Source organism: Stenella coeruleoalba, assembly GCF_951394435.1.
Source record: "Stenella coeruleoalba genome assembly, chromosome: 17".
Classification (NCBI taxonomy): Eukaryota; Metazoa; Chordata; class Mammalia; order Artiodactyla; family Delphinidae; genus Stenella; species Stenella coeruleoalba.
Genome location: NC_137163.1, coordinates 3,169,854 through 3,186,489, shown reverse-complemented (window position 1 = coordinate 3,186,489; position 16,636 = coordinate 3,169,854). Strand labels below are relative to the sequence as shown.

Sequence of the window (16,636 nt, the reverse complement as noted above, 5' to 3'; positions counted from 1 at the left end):
GGGAACGCGACAACAAGGAGCACCGGCAGTGTTTGGAAAATGCATCACTTCTCGGATTTCCTGCCCTCCCTCGGCTCCAGGACGCAGTGAAGCGAGAGTGTGAGGGTCCATCCCATCAGGATGAAACGCCCAGGAGAGCACCTTTCCCAGGCCAAGGCTCAATCTACTCTGACACTGACAGTGGCAAATTTCTAATGCATTTTCTTTGGGCTGAGCAGCAAAGTAATGAGCTGGCGATAAAATGAAGGAGAAACTGAATAAATTAAATCTAACATTTTCTATCTCATCCAATCTTTGTCTTTCAAATAAATGACAACTGTATCTAAGTTGGTAGATAACACTGGTACAGAGGCAAACCAGAAGTGTGATGTCTGATGTCCCAATGCAACCTTTGGCGGGTCTGGCTCCTTGTCACAGTGCAGGGCAGCAAGATCAACCGTCAATGCGTGCACTCAGGCAACAGAAGGTGATCGAGGCCAGCGGCGGACAAGAGCATGGACTCCAGAGCCAGATGGCCAGGGTCCAAGTCCCAGCTCCTCCAAATACCACATAGCAGACCTTAGGCATTCTAGCTAATTTCCTTATGCATCAATCGTCTCACTGTAAAATAAGCCTAAGAACAGTAGCTACCCGTTTGGGGCAACTGTGAGGATTAGGGCAGTTCACCCCTGTAAGGGCACAGAGTACAGAAAGTGCACGCCCACGACTATCACACACTCTCAGGACCCAGAAACCCTTGTTAAGGCAAAGCCCGGTCATGTGTCTGCACCTTGAAGGTGCTGAAACTGAGGAAAGATACAAGAGGCAGACACTCTAAAAAAACAAATACTGGCTGGGCAAGTGAGAAAATGAATTAATCTAGCTTTGGAAGTCTGGGATCGCGACATATGAGCACCAGCTCAGATGCGAAGATGAGGACTGTTCCATCTGGAAAGCAGAACTGAGAACTCAGACTGGGGATCAGGCCATCAGAGATGTGGGAACACATAAGAGAGGAGGGCGCGTGGACTGGAGCCTCACACACCTGCATCTGAACCTCCCTCTGCCCCACCTCCCGCTGGACAGGTTTGTGCCCGTGACACCTGCCTTCCCCACCACCACCACCCTGCACCTGGGCCTGCTTCCTCAGCAGCACAGGGGCTGCTTGGGTCCCAGGAGGGGCTGTGAGCACGAGGCACATGGTCATCAGCCAACATGCAGGGCGCTGCTGGTGATGCTGTTAACTTGTCTCGCTAGAGTCTAAAACATCAGAACAAAGGGGGCTTGAGGTAAGCAATAAGGAAGGAGTCAACACTAACTGCCTTCCTGTAATGCCAGGTGCTCTGCTGGGTATGGAGCGTGGCTCGTTCCATCATTGAATCACCCCCACTTTAGAGATGAACAAACTCAGTCTCAGAGCAGGTGAGGAGCTGTTTCTGCTCGTGCCCCCCCCTCTGCTGCCACGCCGGTCCCATCCCGTCTTCTCTCTGCGAGTGGGAGAGCCCAGCCACAGCCGAGCATCCCTCCCCCACGCAGCTTTCGGCATCTTAAGTTTCCCGACCAGGGACTGAACCCGGGCCACGGCAGTGAAAGCGCCAAGTCCTAACCACTGGACCGCCAGGGAATTCCCTCTGTGTAGTTGTTTTATTTCCTCCAAATCCATCTACAGCCACATCAAACACCACCCTTCTCCCCACACCCACAGAGCTGTCCCTTCTCCCACTGTTGGGGTTATTCATGCAGACAGCAGAACCTTGACATCAGGAGAAACAGGCCCCTGGACCTCTACCTTCCCTAGTGCCACTAAAATTACCCCGCTATGTGCATAAAACATGACTGATACGTCAAGAGAGCTGTGGAATGGACACAGGGACAATTAGAGAGGAACACAGACTCGCCGATGTGCAGGGGCCACAGTCGGCCAGGGTCGGCTGTCAGCCACGTGAGCCCAGGTGGGCACCAACCATCCAACAGCCCGGCCTCGGCACAGCTTCAAGTTGCCTACGTAACACAGACCCCGGGGATGCTCACAGGCAGAAAAAGCCAAGGAGCCGGGGGCTGGTGCTCTGTCCCCTGGCGTCAGTATTCTGTGGGCTGCATCCAGGGTCTCCTCCCTGAAAGCTGGGGGCTATCTGTAGAGGTCATCACCCAGAGAAGAGCTAAACCCTGCACGTCCTACCAAGGGTCTCTGCATTCATTTTGCTAAGGAATATGCCATTTCTTCCACTAAAATAGTTCTCTGCCACTGAGAGGCTGCTTGATAAATATTAATGTGAATTTATCTCAATCTCTTTTTAAAAATGAGATCCAGAAAAGCCTGAACTGGTGCCTTCTTTTTCTCTCTCAGATCAGTGAAGCAGGATACCAGCAGGACGTGACGGCTGCACGGGCCGCACAGCTTGATTCCGTCCACGTGCGACACATGTAAATGAAGCTAACAAATGCGGAGCACAGGTCACAAGGGACACTGGGGAGGTCTGCAAGTGACTCATTTCAAAGGAGCCCAGTCCATTTAAACCCCATCGCCGATTCTAAAAGAGAAGTAAGGGTGTAGCAGCCTGTAAGCTATTTGACCTTCTTGTGGGTCATAAAAATCAGTTTAGTCTCTCTCTCTCTCTCTCTCTCTCTCTCTTACACCTCTTCCTCTTCCTCTTCTTCTTTCTCTTTCTCTTCCTCTGCTACGTGAGGACACAACAAGAAAGCAACCATCTGCAAGCCAAGAAGAGGGCTCTCACCAGAGCCCAACCACGCTGGCACCTTGACCCCAGACTTCCAGCCTCTAGAACTTGCTTAGAACTTTATGGCATTTATGATATTGTCAATGGAAAATATGTCTAAAGTTATCACTGGACAAAGAAGACAAAAACAGCTCTGCCATTTAAAGTTTATAGAAAAATACGCGGGCCTCTCACTGCCGTGGCCTCTCCCGTTGAGGAGCGCAGGCTCCGGGCGCGCAGGCCCAGCGGCCATGGCTCACAGGCCCAGCCGCTCCGCGGTACGTGGGATCTTCCCAGACCAGGGCACGAACCCGCGTCCCCTGCATCGGCAGGCGGACTCTCAACCACTGCGCCACCAGGGAAGCCCTGAATGTGGATCTTGATGTTTGAATATGTTTTAAGCTTGCACGATGTCTATACTAACAATGTATGGGTTGCTTGATAAGTAAATTTTTTTTTTAAAAAAATCAGTTTAGTGGGTAGCGAGCAGCATCCCACAGGACGGGACAGGACAGGACGGGACGGGGTGGGGTGGGGTGGGGTGGGATGGGATGGATCATACTCCACGTTACGGGCTAAACTGTGTCTCCCCACCCCCCACACTTATATTGTTGAAGTCCTAATACCCAGTACCTCAGAAGACGACTACATCTGGAGAGACGGCCTTTAAGGAAGTAGTTAAGGTCAAATGAGCTCATAGGCGTGGACCTAATCCAATATGACCGGTGTCCTTATAAGAAAAGGAGATTAGGACACAGCAACACACACACAGAGGGACGACCGCGTGAAGACACAGGGAGAAGGTGGTCATCTGCCAGCCAAGGAGAGGCCTCAGGAAGAACCAGCCCTGCCGACACCTTGATCTTAGACTTCCAGCCTCCAGGACTGGGAGACAATAAATGTCTGTTGTTGAGGCCCCCAGGCTGTGGTATTTTTGTTACGGTGGCCCAAGCTGACCGATAGGGGACACCACACACAGTGAGAATGGGTGTCGTTTCATGAAACGTGTGTTTTTTCACACGCAGTGTACTTCCTACTGTGGGCCATGATCAAGAAGTTTGAGGGCCACTGCTGTAAGGGCTCCAGGTCAGCTGTCCTCTCCGGTGCTCAGCAAGTTACTGGAGCACATCTTCAACTCCTCACTTGACATGACAGAAAGTATTAATAGAGTCAAAATTCTCCATCAGTTCTGAGATGCAATACCTAACACAGAGCTAATTTGATAAATGAATGTACACGTATGAGTGGCCAGCCGGTCTCACTGCTTCATTTTTTACCAAAGAGGAAAGTGAAGGCCAGGGATCAGAGAAGGGATTGGCCCGAGGTCACACCTGGGAAACCCGACCACCCCCCCACCCCCACTCCTCGTGCTGATTCCTATCCGGAAATCTACGCCAAACCCACGGTCCTGGTCCAGGTAGTGTGCACACCCTTTCCCAGTTGCTTCAAATTTCAGACTCAATACTTCCATGTGAAAACCGTACTGCTCCATTTTGGCTTGAATTTAATACTCAGAAATTCCTCTTCTCTTACTCTGACATATTCCAGATACAGAGAAACCTATATTTTAATCATTCTAGTCATCCTTAGCAATAAATAAGTACCTGCCAAGATAACCATTTTTTAGAGGAAATTGGTCAGATTAGAGTCAGACACAGCCAAAAGGTTCCCCCCATCTGTTCCCACCTAACTATGAAAATCCTGCAGAGAAACTCTCTTTTTATAACTTTAACAGGTTACTCTGCTGCTGAAACTTCTGATAACATCCACCAAAAGCTCTTTAAGCTGGAAAGAACTGTATAGCATTATGGGGAGAAACACTGACTTTTCAAGTGGGTGAAGTAAGGGAAGATGCTAATTTTATCGAGCTTCTACTATTGCAGGCAGGATGCCAAGTGACTGCTACACGTTATTTCTGATAATCCTCCAGACACTATCAGACATTATCTTCTTAATCTTACAGTTGAAAGCAGGCTTAGTAACGTAAGTAAATTCTCAAAGGCTACATTTAATCAGTAGAGGACACAGGAGGCAAACCCAGGTCTGCCTCAATCCAAGGATCGTAACCCATACGTTTCTCTGCACTGTTCTCCTTGCTGGAACAACGTTGTACTGTCTCCATCCTACACACAGAGCAGCCCAGGCCAGGGACACCGGCATCTTGTCCAAGGCCATTCAACTACCCCATGAATGATACACATACCATCAAAATAGAAAACTGTACGGTTCTCCAGTTTAAGACCCGCATGTGTTGAAACGCTTCGGAAGTCAGAAACAAATCAGTATGGACAATAAGAATTACAATGTGTTGAGCATGTATTACGCTTCCGGCTCTTTCCATACAGCGCCTCAACCCCCGACACCAGCACAGCAAGGCAGACGTAATCCTCACCTTCCTGATGAGGAAATAATGCAGAGAAAACAAGCAATTCGATTGAACAAGCACGTACTGAGCCCCTATGAGCCAGACTTTATGCTAGGCTGGGGTTTGGGGGGGTAAAAGAAAAGTCTCAATTCCAGCTGTCCAGCCTTCACACATAGATTGCTAGAGATAAATATCTGCTTTGGGAAGATCACTTTATAGTCTGTGTGGAAGAGAGATGAGAAAGGACGACCTGGGAGACAAGGTGCGTCCTTAGAATGTGTCACCATATCCTGCACCAGAAATGGCAGCCTGCCCGAGAGAGTGGCAGGCTGGCACTCCGTGCAGCAGATGGTGGGCAAGTGAGCAGCAAAGCAGGCCCCACGCCACTGCTGAAAAGCGTGCACCATCTAGACCACGGTGTCCCACAAGACTAAATCCTTCGAGAAGGCGCGGAGTGCCCCTTTTGATACCACCCCAGGATGCTCCACTTTGGCTCACCTACGACTTGGCAAATTAGTATTTTCCCATAACTAGTAAATGCAGTTAATATACTGGGGATTTTGACATACTGATAGTTTTTCTTCACCTCATTATTTTACGTGTGTGGTTGCTCTACTGAGAATGCATTTTATTAGCAGGTACTTATTATGTTGCCCTACACAGCATTTATCTCGTCAACACACAACTTAAAGGAAGTCAAAAGCTTCCCTTCATTTCTGCTGGGTTTTTGTTCAACCTCTTCTATTTCTGAACAAACAAAAGGGACTGTATAAATTGCGACAGAGACAAATGACAGCTCTTTACTGAAGAGCTCCCACCAGGACTCTGCAAGGTAACAATTCATGTGCTCAGACCGCCTCCTCCTCCACCCAGGTGAAAAATGGAACATATTAACTCAAAACTCCAGAAGAAACAACGTATACCACCTGGGGATAAAATGCAATGGGGAAAGAGCATGTCTGGAATGGAAAGCAAGAAGCAGAATAATACATATGCCTTCACAATATAAAAACTATGGCCTTGGGCTTCCCTGGTGGTGCAGTGGTTGGAGAGTCCGCCTGCCGATGCAGGGGACACGGGTTCGTGCCCCAGTCCGGGAAGATCCCACATGCCACGGAGCAGCTGGGCCCGTGAGAAATGGCCGCTGAGCCTGAGCGTCCGGAGCCTGTGCTCCGCAATGGGAGAGGCCACAACAGTGAGAGGCCCGCGTACAGCAAAAAAAAAAAAAAAAAAAAAAAAACTATGGCCTTCATCTTTGGGCAGGATTCATGCTGCAGCTCTTTATGCTTTGCTATGAAGCCAAAGGACAAAAGTTCAAATCTAGGCCTGTATGTTCTTCATAGCGGGAACAAGACACAACACACAGGGCTTTAAACCCAAACCCTGCATATTTTCAAGTTGGTCCATATTGTAGGAGACTTTCAATTTTTATAGCCATGTTATTTTACCCATGATGTCTGATACCAAAATCTAGTAAAATAATGCATTCTTATTTTCAATGCCATTTTACAATTTACTGAAATTCAAAAAAATGTGAAGAACAGATATTTTAAAACCCAGGATTATAAAAGATGGCCAGAAAAGTAATTTTAATTCACAATAGTCTAGAACTACGGTAAGTGAAAGTGCAGGGCGGTGGGGCACGCGAAGGAGGTGTGTCCATCTGTCCAGTCCGTCCTGCGCCCGACGCTGTGCCGCCCTGTGTCACCACCTCAACGCCCTCATAGGTGGCTGTCGGGCTGATACACAGGGCATCAGCACCCTCAGATTCCACGTCAGCCTCAGGGTCCTTCTTTCCAATAAAAACGTGACAGCACATCTCTAACTAAATGTGACATAACTTGTATCGCTTTACGTGAGCTTTCACATGAATAACTGTAGAATCCATAAGAAATCTCACTGGCCCACAACTCACGGATCTGCTACCCACGAGCAGGGGCACTAAAGAAGGCAGGAACCCCTCTGAGCGCAGCCAGGGCCGCAGCGGTGACTCTATGCATTTTACTCCAAACCCAGTGAATGGTGGCTACAGAGGGGAAGAAGGGAGGCTGCTTTCCAGAAAGAGGCAAAGACCCTGAAATGGCCCCAGTGAAAAACTCCCCACCAACAACTTGTTCTTATCAAAGCCCGTTTCTCAGCCCACGGAGCACACCTCCTGCACTGGCCTCCTCAGGTCCTTGTGAAATGCAAGTTCTTGGGTCCAGGACGGGGCTCTGGAACTGGGCCTGTAAATTCTGAGTTAACTGTGGGCTGAGCGTTACTTGCTTTCAAAATGTATTTCCCCCAGGGCTAAGCCTTATTTGAACCAAAGAACCAAATCCACACCCAGCTGAGTGATGGGGGCGGGGGTGGTTTCAGGCTGCCCCTCTAAGCGCAGAGGTGGGGAGAAGGGGCTGGATGGGGATGTTTGGGAGGTAAAACCCGGAGGACTGCCTGAGGAGGACTTAGATATGGGGTCTGATGGGGGGAAAGGGGATGGAGACTGACTTCACCGTCTGTGGTCTGAGCAGCTGGACGGAGAGTGGTACCACGTGCTGAGACGGGGCAGGGAAGGATGCGTAGGCAGTCAGGCGTTCCGGTCTGGAGCTCCGTGTAAGAAATAAATACAAGAGCCATGTGTGCAGAGAGTTCTTGGAGACGTGGGCCTGTGAGTTCACCAGGAGGAAACAGACGGAGAAGATAAGGATGGTGTTGACTGGACCCTCAAAGTGGATGATGAAGCCACCAGGACACAGACAGTGGCGGCGCTGCAGGACAGGGTGAGCCAGGAGCGGGGAGAAGTGACCAGAGCGCGTCAGTGGCCACAGCCAAAGGAGAAGCACACCTGCTGTGAGGAGCTGGGGGTTCCAAGGAGGACTGCCTGGAAGTAGCAATAGGGAAGGACTTCTCTGCCACCTCTAGGCCCCAAGGCACTTGGGGTGCAGCAGGAGAAAACAGCAGCATCTTGAGGGGTGGCCGGGGAAGCAGCACCTAGGGGAATGAGCTGGCCCCTCCCACTGTGGCTCCGGGGGAGCACCCCCGGCATCCTGAGCAGGACGGCGCTTTCTGTGCTTTATTCACCTGCGTTAGACCTGCAGTTAGCGGCCTCGTTCCTTCTTGCGAAACACAAATGACAGCCCTTGGTCCAGGTTCTACCAGAAACATTCCCACACATTTGCAAACTCTGTGGTAAAGAGTCACTACCTTAGTACAAGGTTAATGGAACATTCAGGGGAAAAAAGAGGCTGAGATGAAACAGGGGCCTTTGCTATGACAGACCATGAGTTCCTGAGGTCACAGCGGAAGGTCATGAGAGCAGGAAGGGATGGGAAACGAGCCCTGATTGGAAGTACAGACGCCAACAGAGAGGAGTCTGAAGGTGATGGGCGACCTGCAGGCCTGGACCTCGGATAAGGTCGAGATGCAGAGGCTGAGTGATGAAGGGTGCTCTGGGAGACGAAGTAGGTAGCAGCTGAAGCCCAGGGGCACTGGGCACACCTGGCGGAGGCGCAGACTCAAAGGGACAACCCAAAGGGACTCGAAGGGGCTGGGAGTGTAAAGGAAACAAAAGCAGCAAGTGATAATCCCGGCATTTGAACCCAGGGTCTCCCCCCCTCCAAAAATGATGCTCAGAGATAAAACGTAGATGGTAGCGAACATAAATTTACCATTCTACTTAAGGAACCCCCCAAACCTAAAAATCCCTGCAGGTTGTTTTAGGTGAGGGTTAGGGATTGGGGTGGAAGGTAACAAGCTTTGGCTTCTTCCATTTTAGCTGGTTTCTGAGTCCAAAATACCCGACCCAGCTTCTCCAGTTCCTCCCGAAACCCCTCCATCCTCTGTCCCTCCTTCTTTCCTTCCCCTAGATGAAGAAGGAGGTGACGTGTGACAACCGTGCAGATAAGCCTCCCTTTACCCCGCCCACAGGACTGGCACCAAGGGCCTCCTCACCCCACCCAGTCTCTCTTGTTGGCTGCATCTCCCGCCATCCCTTAGCCCCACGTTTTGCAGGCATCCTGTTACACTAAACACTGCTCGGCCAAAAGAGGCCGGGAGCATTCGTAACTCCTCGCACCTCGCTCCCGCCAGCACAGCTGCCGCAATGCCCCGCCCCACAGCCTTGCCGCCGCTGTCCCTCGGCCTCCAGCTCAACCCAAAAGTCACCTCTGGTACTGCATGGACCCAGCATCGTGTCCAAGTCACGGAGATGATCAATAAACACTTCCAGAAAGGAGATAAGGAGAGCTCCCCAATGCCGTCGTTTACCCCTCCCCTGTCCTTCATCGTCTGCACAGTATTCCTAGAACCCTTAAAATACACCTTCAGGAGCCTTACGGGTCTACTGCAATTGCACTCACAACTCAAAAACCTATCTACTTCACATGTAAAAACCAAAATTTTTAAAGGAATTGGCAATCCTATTTTTTCTTATTCTCTTCACAGTACAATCCACTCTCGTTCAAAAAGCATCACGTAATCTCAGATGAACAGTTTTCAAAGAGAGAAGGAAGAAGCGGGGGAGGAAACGGAGGAATTATTCCTGTCTAGCCCATCTAAATGTATAACTACGGGCTCATCAAAGAGAAATCAAAACAAAAAGTTGTTCCCGGTACTAAAACAAGAAGTAAAATGTCAACTATGATAGCAAGGAAAGCAAAAGTAAAATAGGAATGCTTTTTCTCAATGGGAACTCATCTCCCGCTTCCTGAGAGGGGACGTGCACTTCAAACCACGAAGTCAAATCTTCACCAGTGTGTGCGTTTAGCTAAGCTGAATCCACACTTCCCAGAAGCCCCTTCCCTGCATACTCTGAGCCAGCGTGCATGGGGACCTGGAAGGCACAGGCACGCCCACCGACACTGCTGGGGTGGGGGGTGGAGGCAGCATCCCTCCCCCAGCTCCTCTAGCCCCCCCAGGCCCTCTGCTTCAGCTTCTCCAGCTCCTGGGCCAGGTGGCCGCTCCTCCAGGGGCTCCCATCATCGAAGCTGGGGGCTGGGAGGTGCTGAGAAACCAGCACGGTTCCTGTCCATCCCCGTGGGGTGGGGTCCAGCTCAGCCTCACAAGTTCCTGCTCGTCTGTGCTTACTTCCCACCCACCTCCCCTTCCCAACCGCCTCTCCGACTGCCTGCCTGAGGGCTTCAGGATCCGGCAGCGTACACAGAAGCAACTGCTCCACATACCGTGCAGCGAGCTCCCACACTGCGTACAGTCAAACCCCGGTCATACAGCACGCGTGCATGTATGTACCTGTGTGCGTAATGACAGAGAACCTCTCCCTGATGCAGGCTGCTCAGTGCCCTACTTCTGACTAGGCCCTGTCCTCGCCCCGCCTTGTCCAGCTGTAGCAAGGATCCCACTTAATTAGGTGAGCGAGAGTCCCCCCACCCTTGATATCCGATCACCCTCAATATCTGATCAAGTTCCTCACACCACCCCACCCCACCCCCCGACGTCTAAGTCCTTGGCTTGCCTTCAGCGAGAATCCTGTTAGGCCAACTGCGCCAGAATCCCCCAGCCCGACGTCCCTCTGAGTAATTTTCTGTCCACTCCCCACTCCCTTTGCTGTTGGCTCTGAATCCCCACTTGTCCTTGTATTCGGAGGGAGCCCAGTCTCTCTCCCCTACTGCAACAGAGCTGACCCTACTGCAACTGTCTGGAACAGTCTTCCTTGCCATGTTAACAAGTGTCGGGACAATTTCTCTTTAATGGTACGTGTGTACTACGTATGCACGCGTGCGTTCAGAACCCTAACTGAACTGCAGTTTTCACAGCTTTGTCATTGTTTTCAAAGCGGTAATTCTTCCTTTTCCATAAACAAGGTCCTCTGTGCACCAAAGGCTGCCTGGAAGCTGTTTCCAAGCTCAGCGAGTGTTTTTCCCTCTGATGAAATACACACATATCACCATCCCACTGCCAGGGGGCAGCAGCACTGCGCCGGAACGCATTTGCCATCAGCAGCTCGAACGCCGCGTGGAAGCAGGCAGTCATTTGGCAGTTAAACGAAAACGTCTCTGTCAAGAGGGGTCAGGGCAAGTGGCTCCCCTTCCCCCATATTAGGAGCTGAGAGGCTAAGGGTCCAGGCTCGTTCTGCCACTGGCTGTGGGGCTGGGACGGGCCACTTCACCAGGCAGGACCTCCGTGTTCACCCCTGCAACGGGCCTCACGCGGCTGTGGCCTTCCGCAGCCGGGCAGCCCGGGAACGCAGGGGTGCCGGGGAGGAACGCCAGGACGCCGTCCTCCGGGCATCCATTCCCACTTTACGGATGAGACGCGTTACCTGACAGGCACTGCCACGCCCGAAGCAGCAGAAGACCCAGGTCTGGACTGAGCCGCATCCCTCAGCCCAAGCACAGCGGCACCTTCTCTTTCATTCATGCAAGCCCTGCCCTAAACACTCCTTCCCTTCACCTCCCCCTCACCTGTGTCCCACACACCTGCTGAGTACCTGCTCACTCTCCAGGGCCCATCTCAAGCACCTGCTGCCTCCTGATGAGCGCTTCTTCAGCCCTCCCGGGGAGACTCCATCTCTTCCTTCTTCTGGGTTTTCCTTAACCCTAAATCCATGCAAGTAAATCATCTGGCCAGAGGTTCCGACAAGGAGTGACGGGTGGGTGAGCAGGAGGGATCAATCACCTCATAATTCCTATCAGCCATTCCACATCACTTTTAAAGTATGAACAAACACCATGGTAAAATGTTACTTAAATGCACCTTCAAAGCAAGTGTCCTAGCACTGCACTCCAACGTCCCCTCCAAAACCCCCCTCCCAGAGTACTTCCTGAGCGGTCACTGATCACTGCCACCATCACTCACTCATTCCACAAATATTTCCGGCACACCTACGACTATTTTAGATGCTACAAAGGTACAGTGAGGGGCTTCCCTGGTGGCGCAGTGGTTGAGAGTCCGCCTGCCGATGCAGGGGACACGGGTTCGTGCCCCGGTCCGGGAGGATCCCACGTGCCGCGGAGCGGCTGGGCCCGTGAGCCATGGCCGCTGAGCCTGTGCGTCCGGAGCCTGTGCTCCGCAACGGGAGAAGCCACAACAGTGAGAGGCCCGCGTACAGCAAAAAAAAAAAAAAGGTACAGTGATCCAAGCAGAGTCACTGCTTTCTTAGAAAGCACGTTCTAGTTAGGGAGGCCCTAGGGCTCTAGGGATTGGATTACGGTGTGCTTGCTGGGACGGAGAAGACCACACAAGGAAGAGTCCGCTCCACTCCTAGACTCTTCTCCACACGACCCAGTGTGGTCACCAGCAGTTCCTGGGGCTTCACGCTTCTCCCGGCAGAAAAGAGGAAACCCCTCTCTTCCCAGGCAGCTCGGCCCCTCGTCCCATAACTTAGTCTTGCTGTCCCTGAGGGGCCCGACTCTCTTAGAGGGGGATTTATCAAGAGAGGAAGTGGAGGGTCAGCCATAAAAACTGCCCGCCCTGAAGAAAAGTCGGGACATGACCAGAAGACGCTGTGAGGGCGGGGATGGGGAGGCCACCTGCACAAACCCACCCCAGAGCTGAAGGCGGGACGGCTGGCAAGAGTGTAGCCGACGTCCTGAGACAAGAAAACACCAAAAAGCAAAAATCCTGACATATTCAAGAAACCAAAGGATGGCCAATGTGGGTCAAATGTAGAGCGCTTCATACTCTGTTAAATTCACATATGTTGGTCTGAGCTAATCCTCTGTAATGTTAAATGTATTTCTCAGAGTTCCAGCAACAGTTTCAAGTTTCGTATTATGCTAAAGAGATCTATCATAAAATGTTTAAAACAGATTTTCCTGCTACTTTCAGCTTTAGTTCAAAAACAAGTGAAGCACTTTCAGGAGGTGTCTTAACTCTTTCAAACCCGCTGTACACCATCCAGGTATGTTACGGGCACAAGATACATTTCATAGTATGAGTATCTCTCATAGTAACTGACGGACTTTGGGCAAAGGACTTCATTAGCATCTCAAAGCGTGACAGACCTCAGCACAGTGGCCTGATGCTATCTGCCTCCCAAGAAATGAGAAACAAATGAGACAAGCTACAGGGAAACAGTCAGAAGACTGTAAAAGAGTCTCACATAAAAGAGATACAATTAGTAAACAGGAACACAGAACAAATATCCAAACTTGCAACTTACCCAGAAAATACAAATTAAAACAATAAGGCAACGTTTTCTACATACTGAATGAGCAGCACTGCTGCCAGAGGTATAATTAGAACAATCCTTTCAGAAGGCAATTTCCAATATGTCTCAACAGCAATAAAAGTGTTCAGAATGGCTGACCCAGTAATCCCTCTCCTGACAAAATCTCTCTCCTGCTCGAAAAGCCAAAGCGCTGAAGAGGCTCACCATAGCCTTCCCAGTAACAGTGAAAATAAACCAAAAAAAGAAAGAGTATTTATTATTAATGCATTCAACAGGATGTGAGTACTGAAGTGTGCCACTAACCAGCCACAGTGGCTTTAACTAGCCACTAATAGGGTTTCTTTTCAAAGTGATGCATGTTTTAAATTGACTGTGGTTAACAGGTGCACATATCTGTGAATACACTAAAAAACTGAAGGGCACATTTTAAACTGTGGTCTGCGAACTAAATCTCAATAAAGTTACTTTTAAAAAAGGAAAAGCATTTATTATTAATGCGTTCAGCCCTGTGTGGATGCCAGCACAAGCCACTAGGTGACAGGGACAAGAAAAACAGCAAGTCAGACAGACACCTTCAGAGAGCTTGCAGCCTGAGTGCGGAGCCTGTCAATTAATTGAGCGATCGAAATATAGTGGGTGAAAGTGCTCGATGGGTAAGCACATACTCCAGTGGGAATGTTCCAAAGGAACACAAGGTAGTCTTGAGGGACCAAGGAAGGCTTTGTAGAAAACAACAGAAGTGGTTATCTACACTGAGATCTGAAGGACGAACAAATGTTAGCCAAAAGAAGGAAGGAAAGTGGAAAGGAAGAAGGGATGAGGGAGAGGAAGAGAATGAGAAATCCAGGTGGACACGCCACACTTTCTTTATCCATCCATCAGTGAATGGACATTGATGGATGCCGCTTTCACTTTTTGGCTATTATGCGTGATGCCACTAGGAACACTCATGTGCAAGTTTTTATGTGGGTGTATGTCTTCAGACCTCTTGAGTATATACCTAGGAGTGGAACTGCAGGATCGTATTGCACTACTGTTGATCATCCACTTTCCTTCCCAAAATCCCAGACAACAGAATCACACAAATCACTGTATCTAACATTCCCCAAATAAACCAAACCCTCTTAATTCCACCAGAACTGGAGAAAGTCCTCCTACCTGAAGCTATTCCTTCTGCTCAGTCTTGTCTGGCAAACACCAATTTGTTCTTCAAGGTCAAGGTCACCTCCTTCATGGAACATTACCCAAACCATTCTTCCACCTCTGAAAAGAACTGTCAATTCCCCCATGATGCTCCCATATCCATCATTTACTATGGACTCCTCTATAGGCTTAACCGTGGCATCCTCCCCACACCCTATTCTTTTCATGTAAACAGTTGGTCCCAGCAGCCCCGCGAGTACGTGCCTCAGGATGGCCTGTACTCTGGATCCACTGGCAAAGAAGATGTTTAAAGGAGTTTTACTAGCTGAACTTGTGGGCATTTTTGGAGCATATTTTTTGTTTAAAAAGATGAACACAAGCCAAGGTTTCAGGCAAACAATGAGCAAGAAATTCCCCTTCATCTTGGAAGTTCATTACAAATCCACCGAACACTCTGGAATGTACAGAATCAGAGAGCAAGATCCAGAAAAGTGGCTGAACGGCAAAAATTAGGAATTTGCCCATTGATCAAGGTTTGCCCTATTTCATAGTATCAGGCAAGACTAAAATTCCAAAGTTGACATGGATGGATTTTAGAATATGTAAGGTTAAATGTAAATTCTCATTAAGTCAGAGGTTTTATTCTTTGGACTAACTGTGAAGAAATTGAAGGAAGGTTTGTTTATTATGTTATAAATGCAGTTTTGTTTATTACTCAAAATAAAGTAGTTCTCCTTTAAAAAAAAAATCTCCCCTATAATTCTGAATTGATAAATCTTTCAAAGTAGATAAAATAGTAAAACACCTATTTTTAATATTTATTACATTTCTTTTCCATTATAGTTTATTACAAGATATTGAGTATATAGTGCCCTGTGCTATACAGTGGGACATTGTTGTCTATCTAATTTATTCCCCTCTCCTTTCCCTTTTGGTAACCGTAGGTTAGTTTTCTATTGTCTATGAGTCTGTTTCTGTTTTGTAAACAAGTTCATTAATATTTATTACATTTTTAACTCACACATTTAAAATCCCATTATCTAAAAACATATTAACTAGAAATACTGCTTTTATCCATTGTCACTTTACCTGAAACAATATTTAAACCCTACATCAATGTCTCTGATACTACTAGAGCCACTTTGGAATAAAATTCGTCATAAAAAAAAACAAAAAACAATTGGCCCCAGAACCCATCTTGTGAGTTCCCGCGCACTGGCACACACCGGGCGGGGGGGACCTATGAGGAGGGGCAGGCAAGAACCCCCAGACTGTGCTGCCTCGCTCTGCAAACACCCAGACGGGTTCCCGTCCAAGGAGAAGGTTACTCCTCTCTTCCGTATTTCATTTCAATGCGGTGATATTTAGAAATGTTAGTTATCAACTCTGTGAATGGTACCATGAGCTCCCCAGGAGAAAGGTCACCCAATCAATTAAAATACTATCATTAAAATAATAACAAGCTGCCACACAATCTGTAATATCCTAGTTGTACAAATGAGAAAATGAAGGCCCAGGAAGAACTTAATTACTGATCTGAGGTTATGGTAATTAGAGGTTGGGGTGAGTGGAGGGAACCCTTGGTCCTCCTGACTTCAGTCCTCTTCTCAGAAGACTCCAATTAACCAAATACCATTACACACAGGTCCTTATGAGGCAGCGGTTTGTTCAACAGGGTCAAATATCCCAAGTTTCTCTCCTTCTAGACCCAGCGTCTTCGGATCACTAATTAATATGACCTTAAATAACCACCAAGTTCCTTCTCTCCTGGGGCTTCTGCAGGGAAGACAGGCCGACTAAACAGGCACCAGCTCTGTCGGTGCAACGTTAGAAGTGCGTGAGGGGAGAGACCGAACAGCAGGAGGACGACGGGTCCCCTGGGACTTGTGACAGGCAGCCTAGAGGAAGTGCAGACCCAGGGGAGATGGCTGACAAGGTGCAGGCAAGGGGTGAGGGCAAAGGCCCGCTGCGGGAAGAAGATGTGTATTTGCGAGAAAAAAGTCCAGGACGAGGCAGGTGAGGCAGGGGGAGGTGGAAGCAGCTCAAGGAAGGGATGTGCTCCCCTCCCTGGGAGCAGCTGCGTCAGCCCCTGGGTGTGTGATTACAGAGACCCAGCTCCTCTCCACACAGCGCGGCCATCCCAGTGCCAGAGGCCCCGCTGAGGCCTCACCCCCAAGGCTCTGGGCGGTGTCCTCTCCAGACAGTGCCCTCCACAGGGAGACAGGGACCTCGCCACGAGAACCTGTACGACCTTTCGGTGAGGGGGCAGAAGGCCGGCCTGCGGGATGATGCAGGACGGCTCCAGGGTCACCCCAGCCCGGAGCT

The 16,636-nt window shown here is 49.5% G+C and overlaps 2 protein-coding genes across 7 annotated transcripts in view; one reads left to right on the top strand and one right to left on the bottom strand.

Moving 5' to 3' along the window:
• The window catches only part of TRAPPC9 (trafficking protein particle complex subunit 9), a 524,427-nt gene that overhangs the window by 415,914 nt on the left and 91,877 nt on the right, over nt 1-16,636 (bottom strand). The gene's annotated exons all lie outside the window — the stretch shown is intronic.
• On the top strand, nt 13,306-16,427 carry LOC307175960 (protein CEBPZOS-like). The gene has a single exon (XM_079901695.1). It carries the CDS (start codon nt 14,582-14,584, stop codon nt 14,822-14,824), a length of 243 nt encoding a protein of 80 aa, XP_079757821.1. The 5' UTR covers nt 13,306-14,581; the 3' UTR covers nt 14,825-16,427.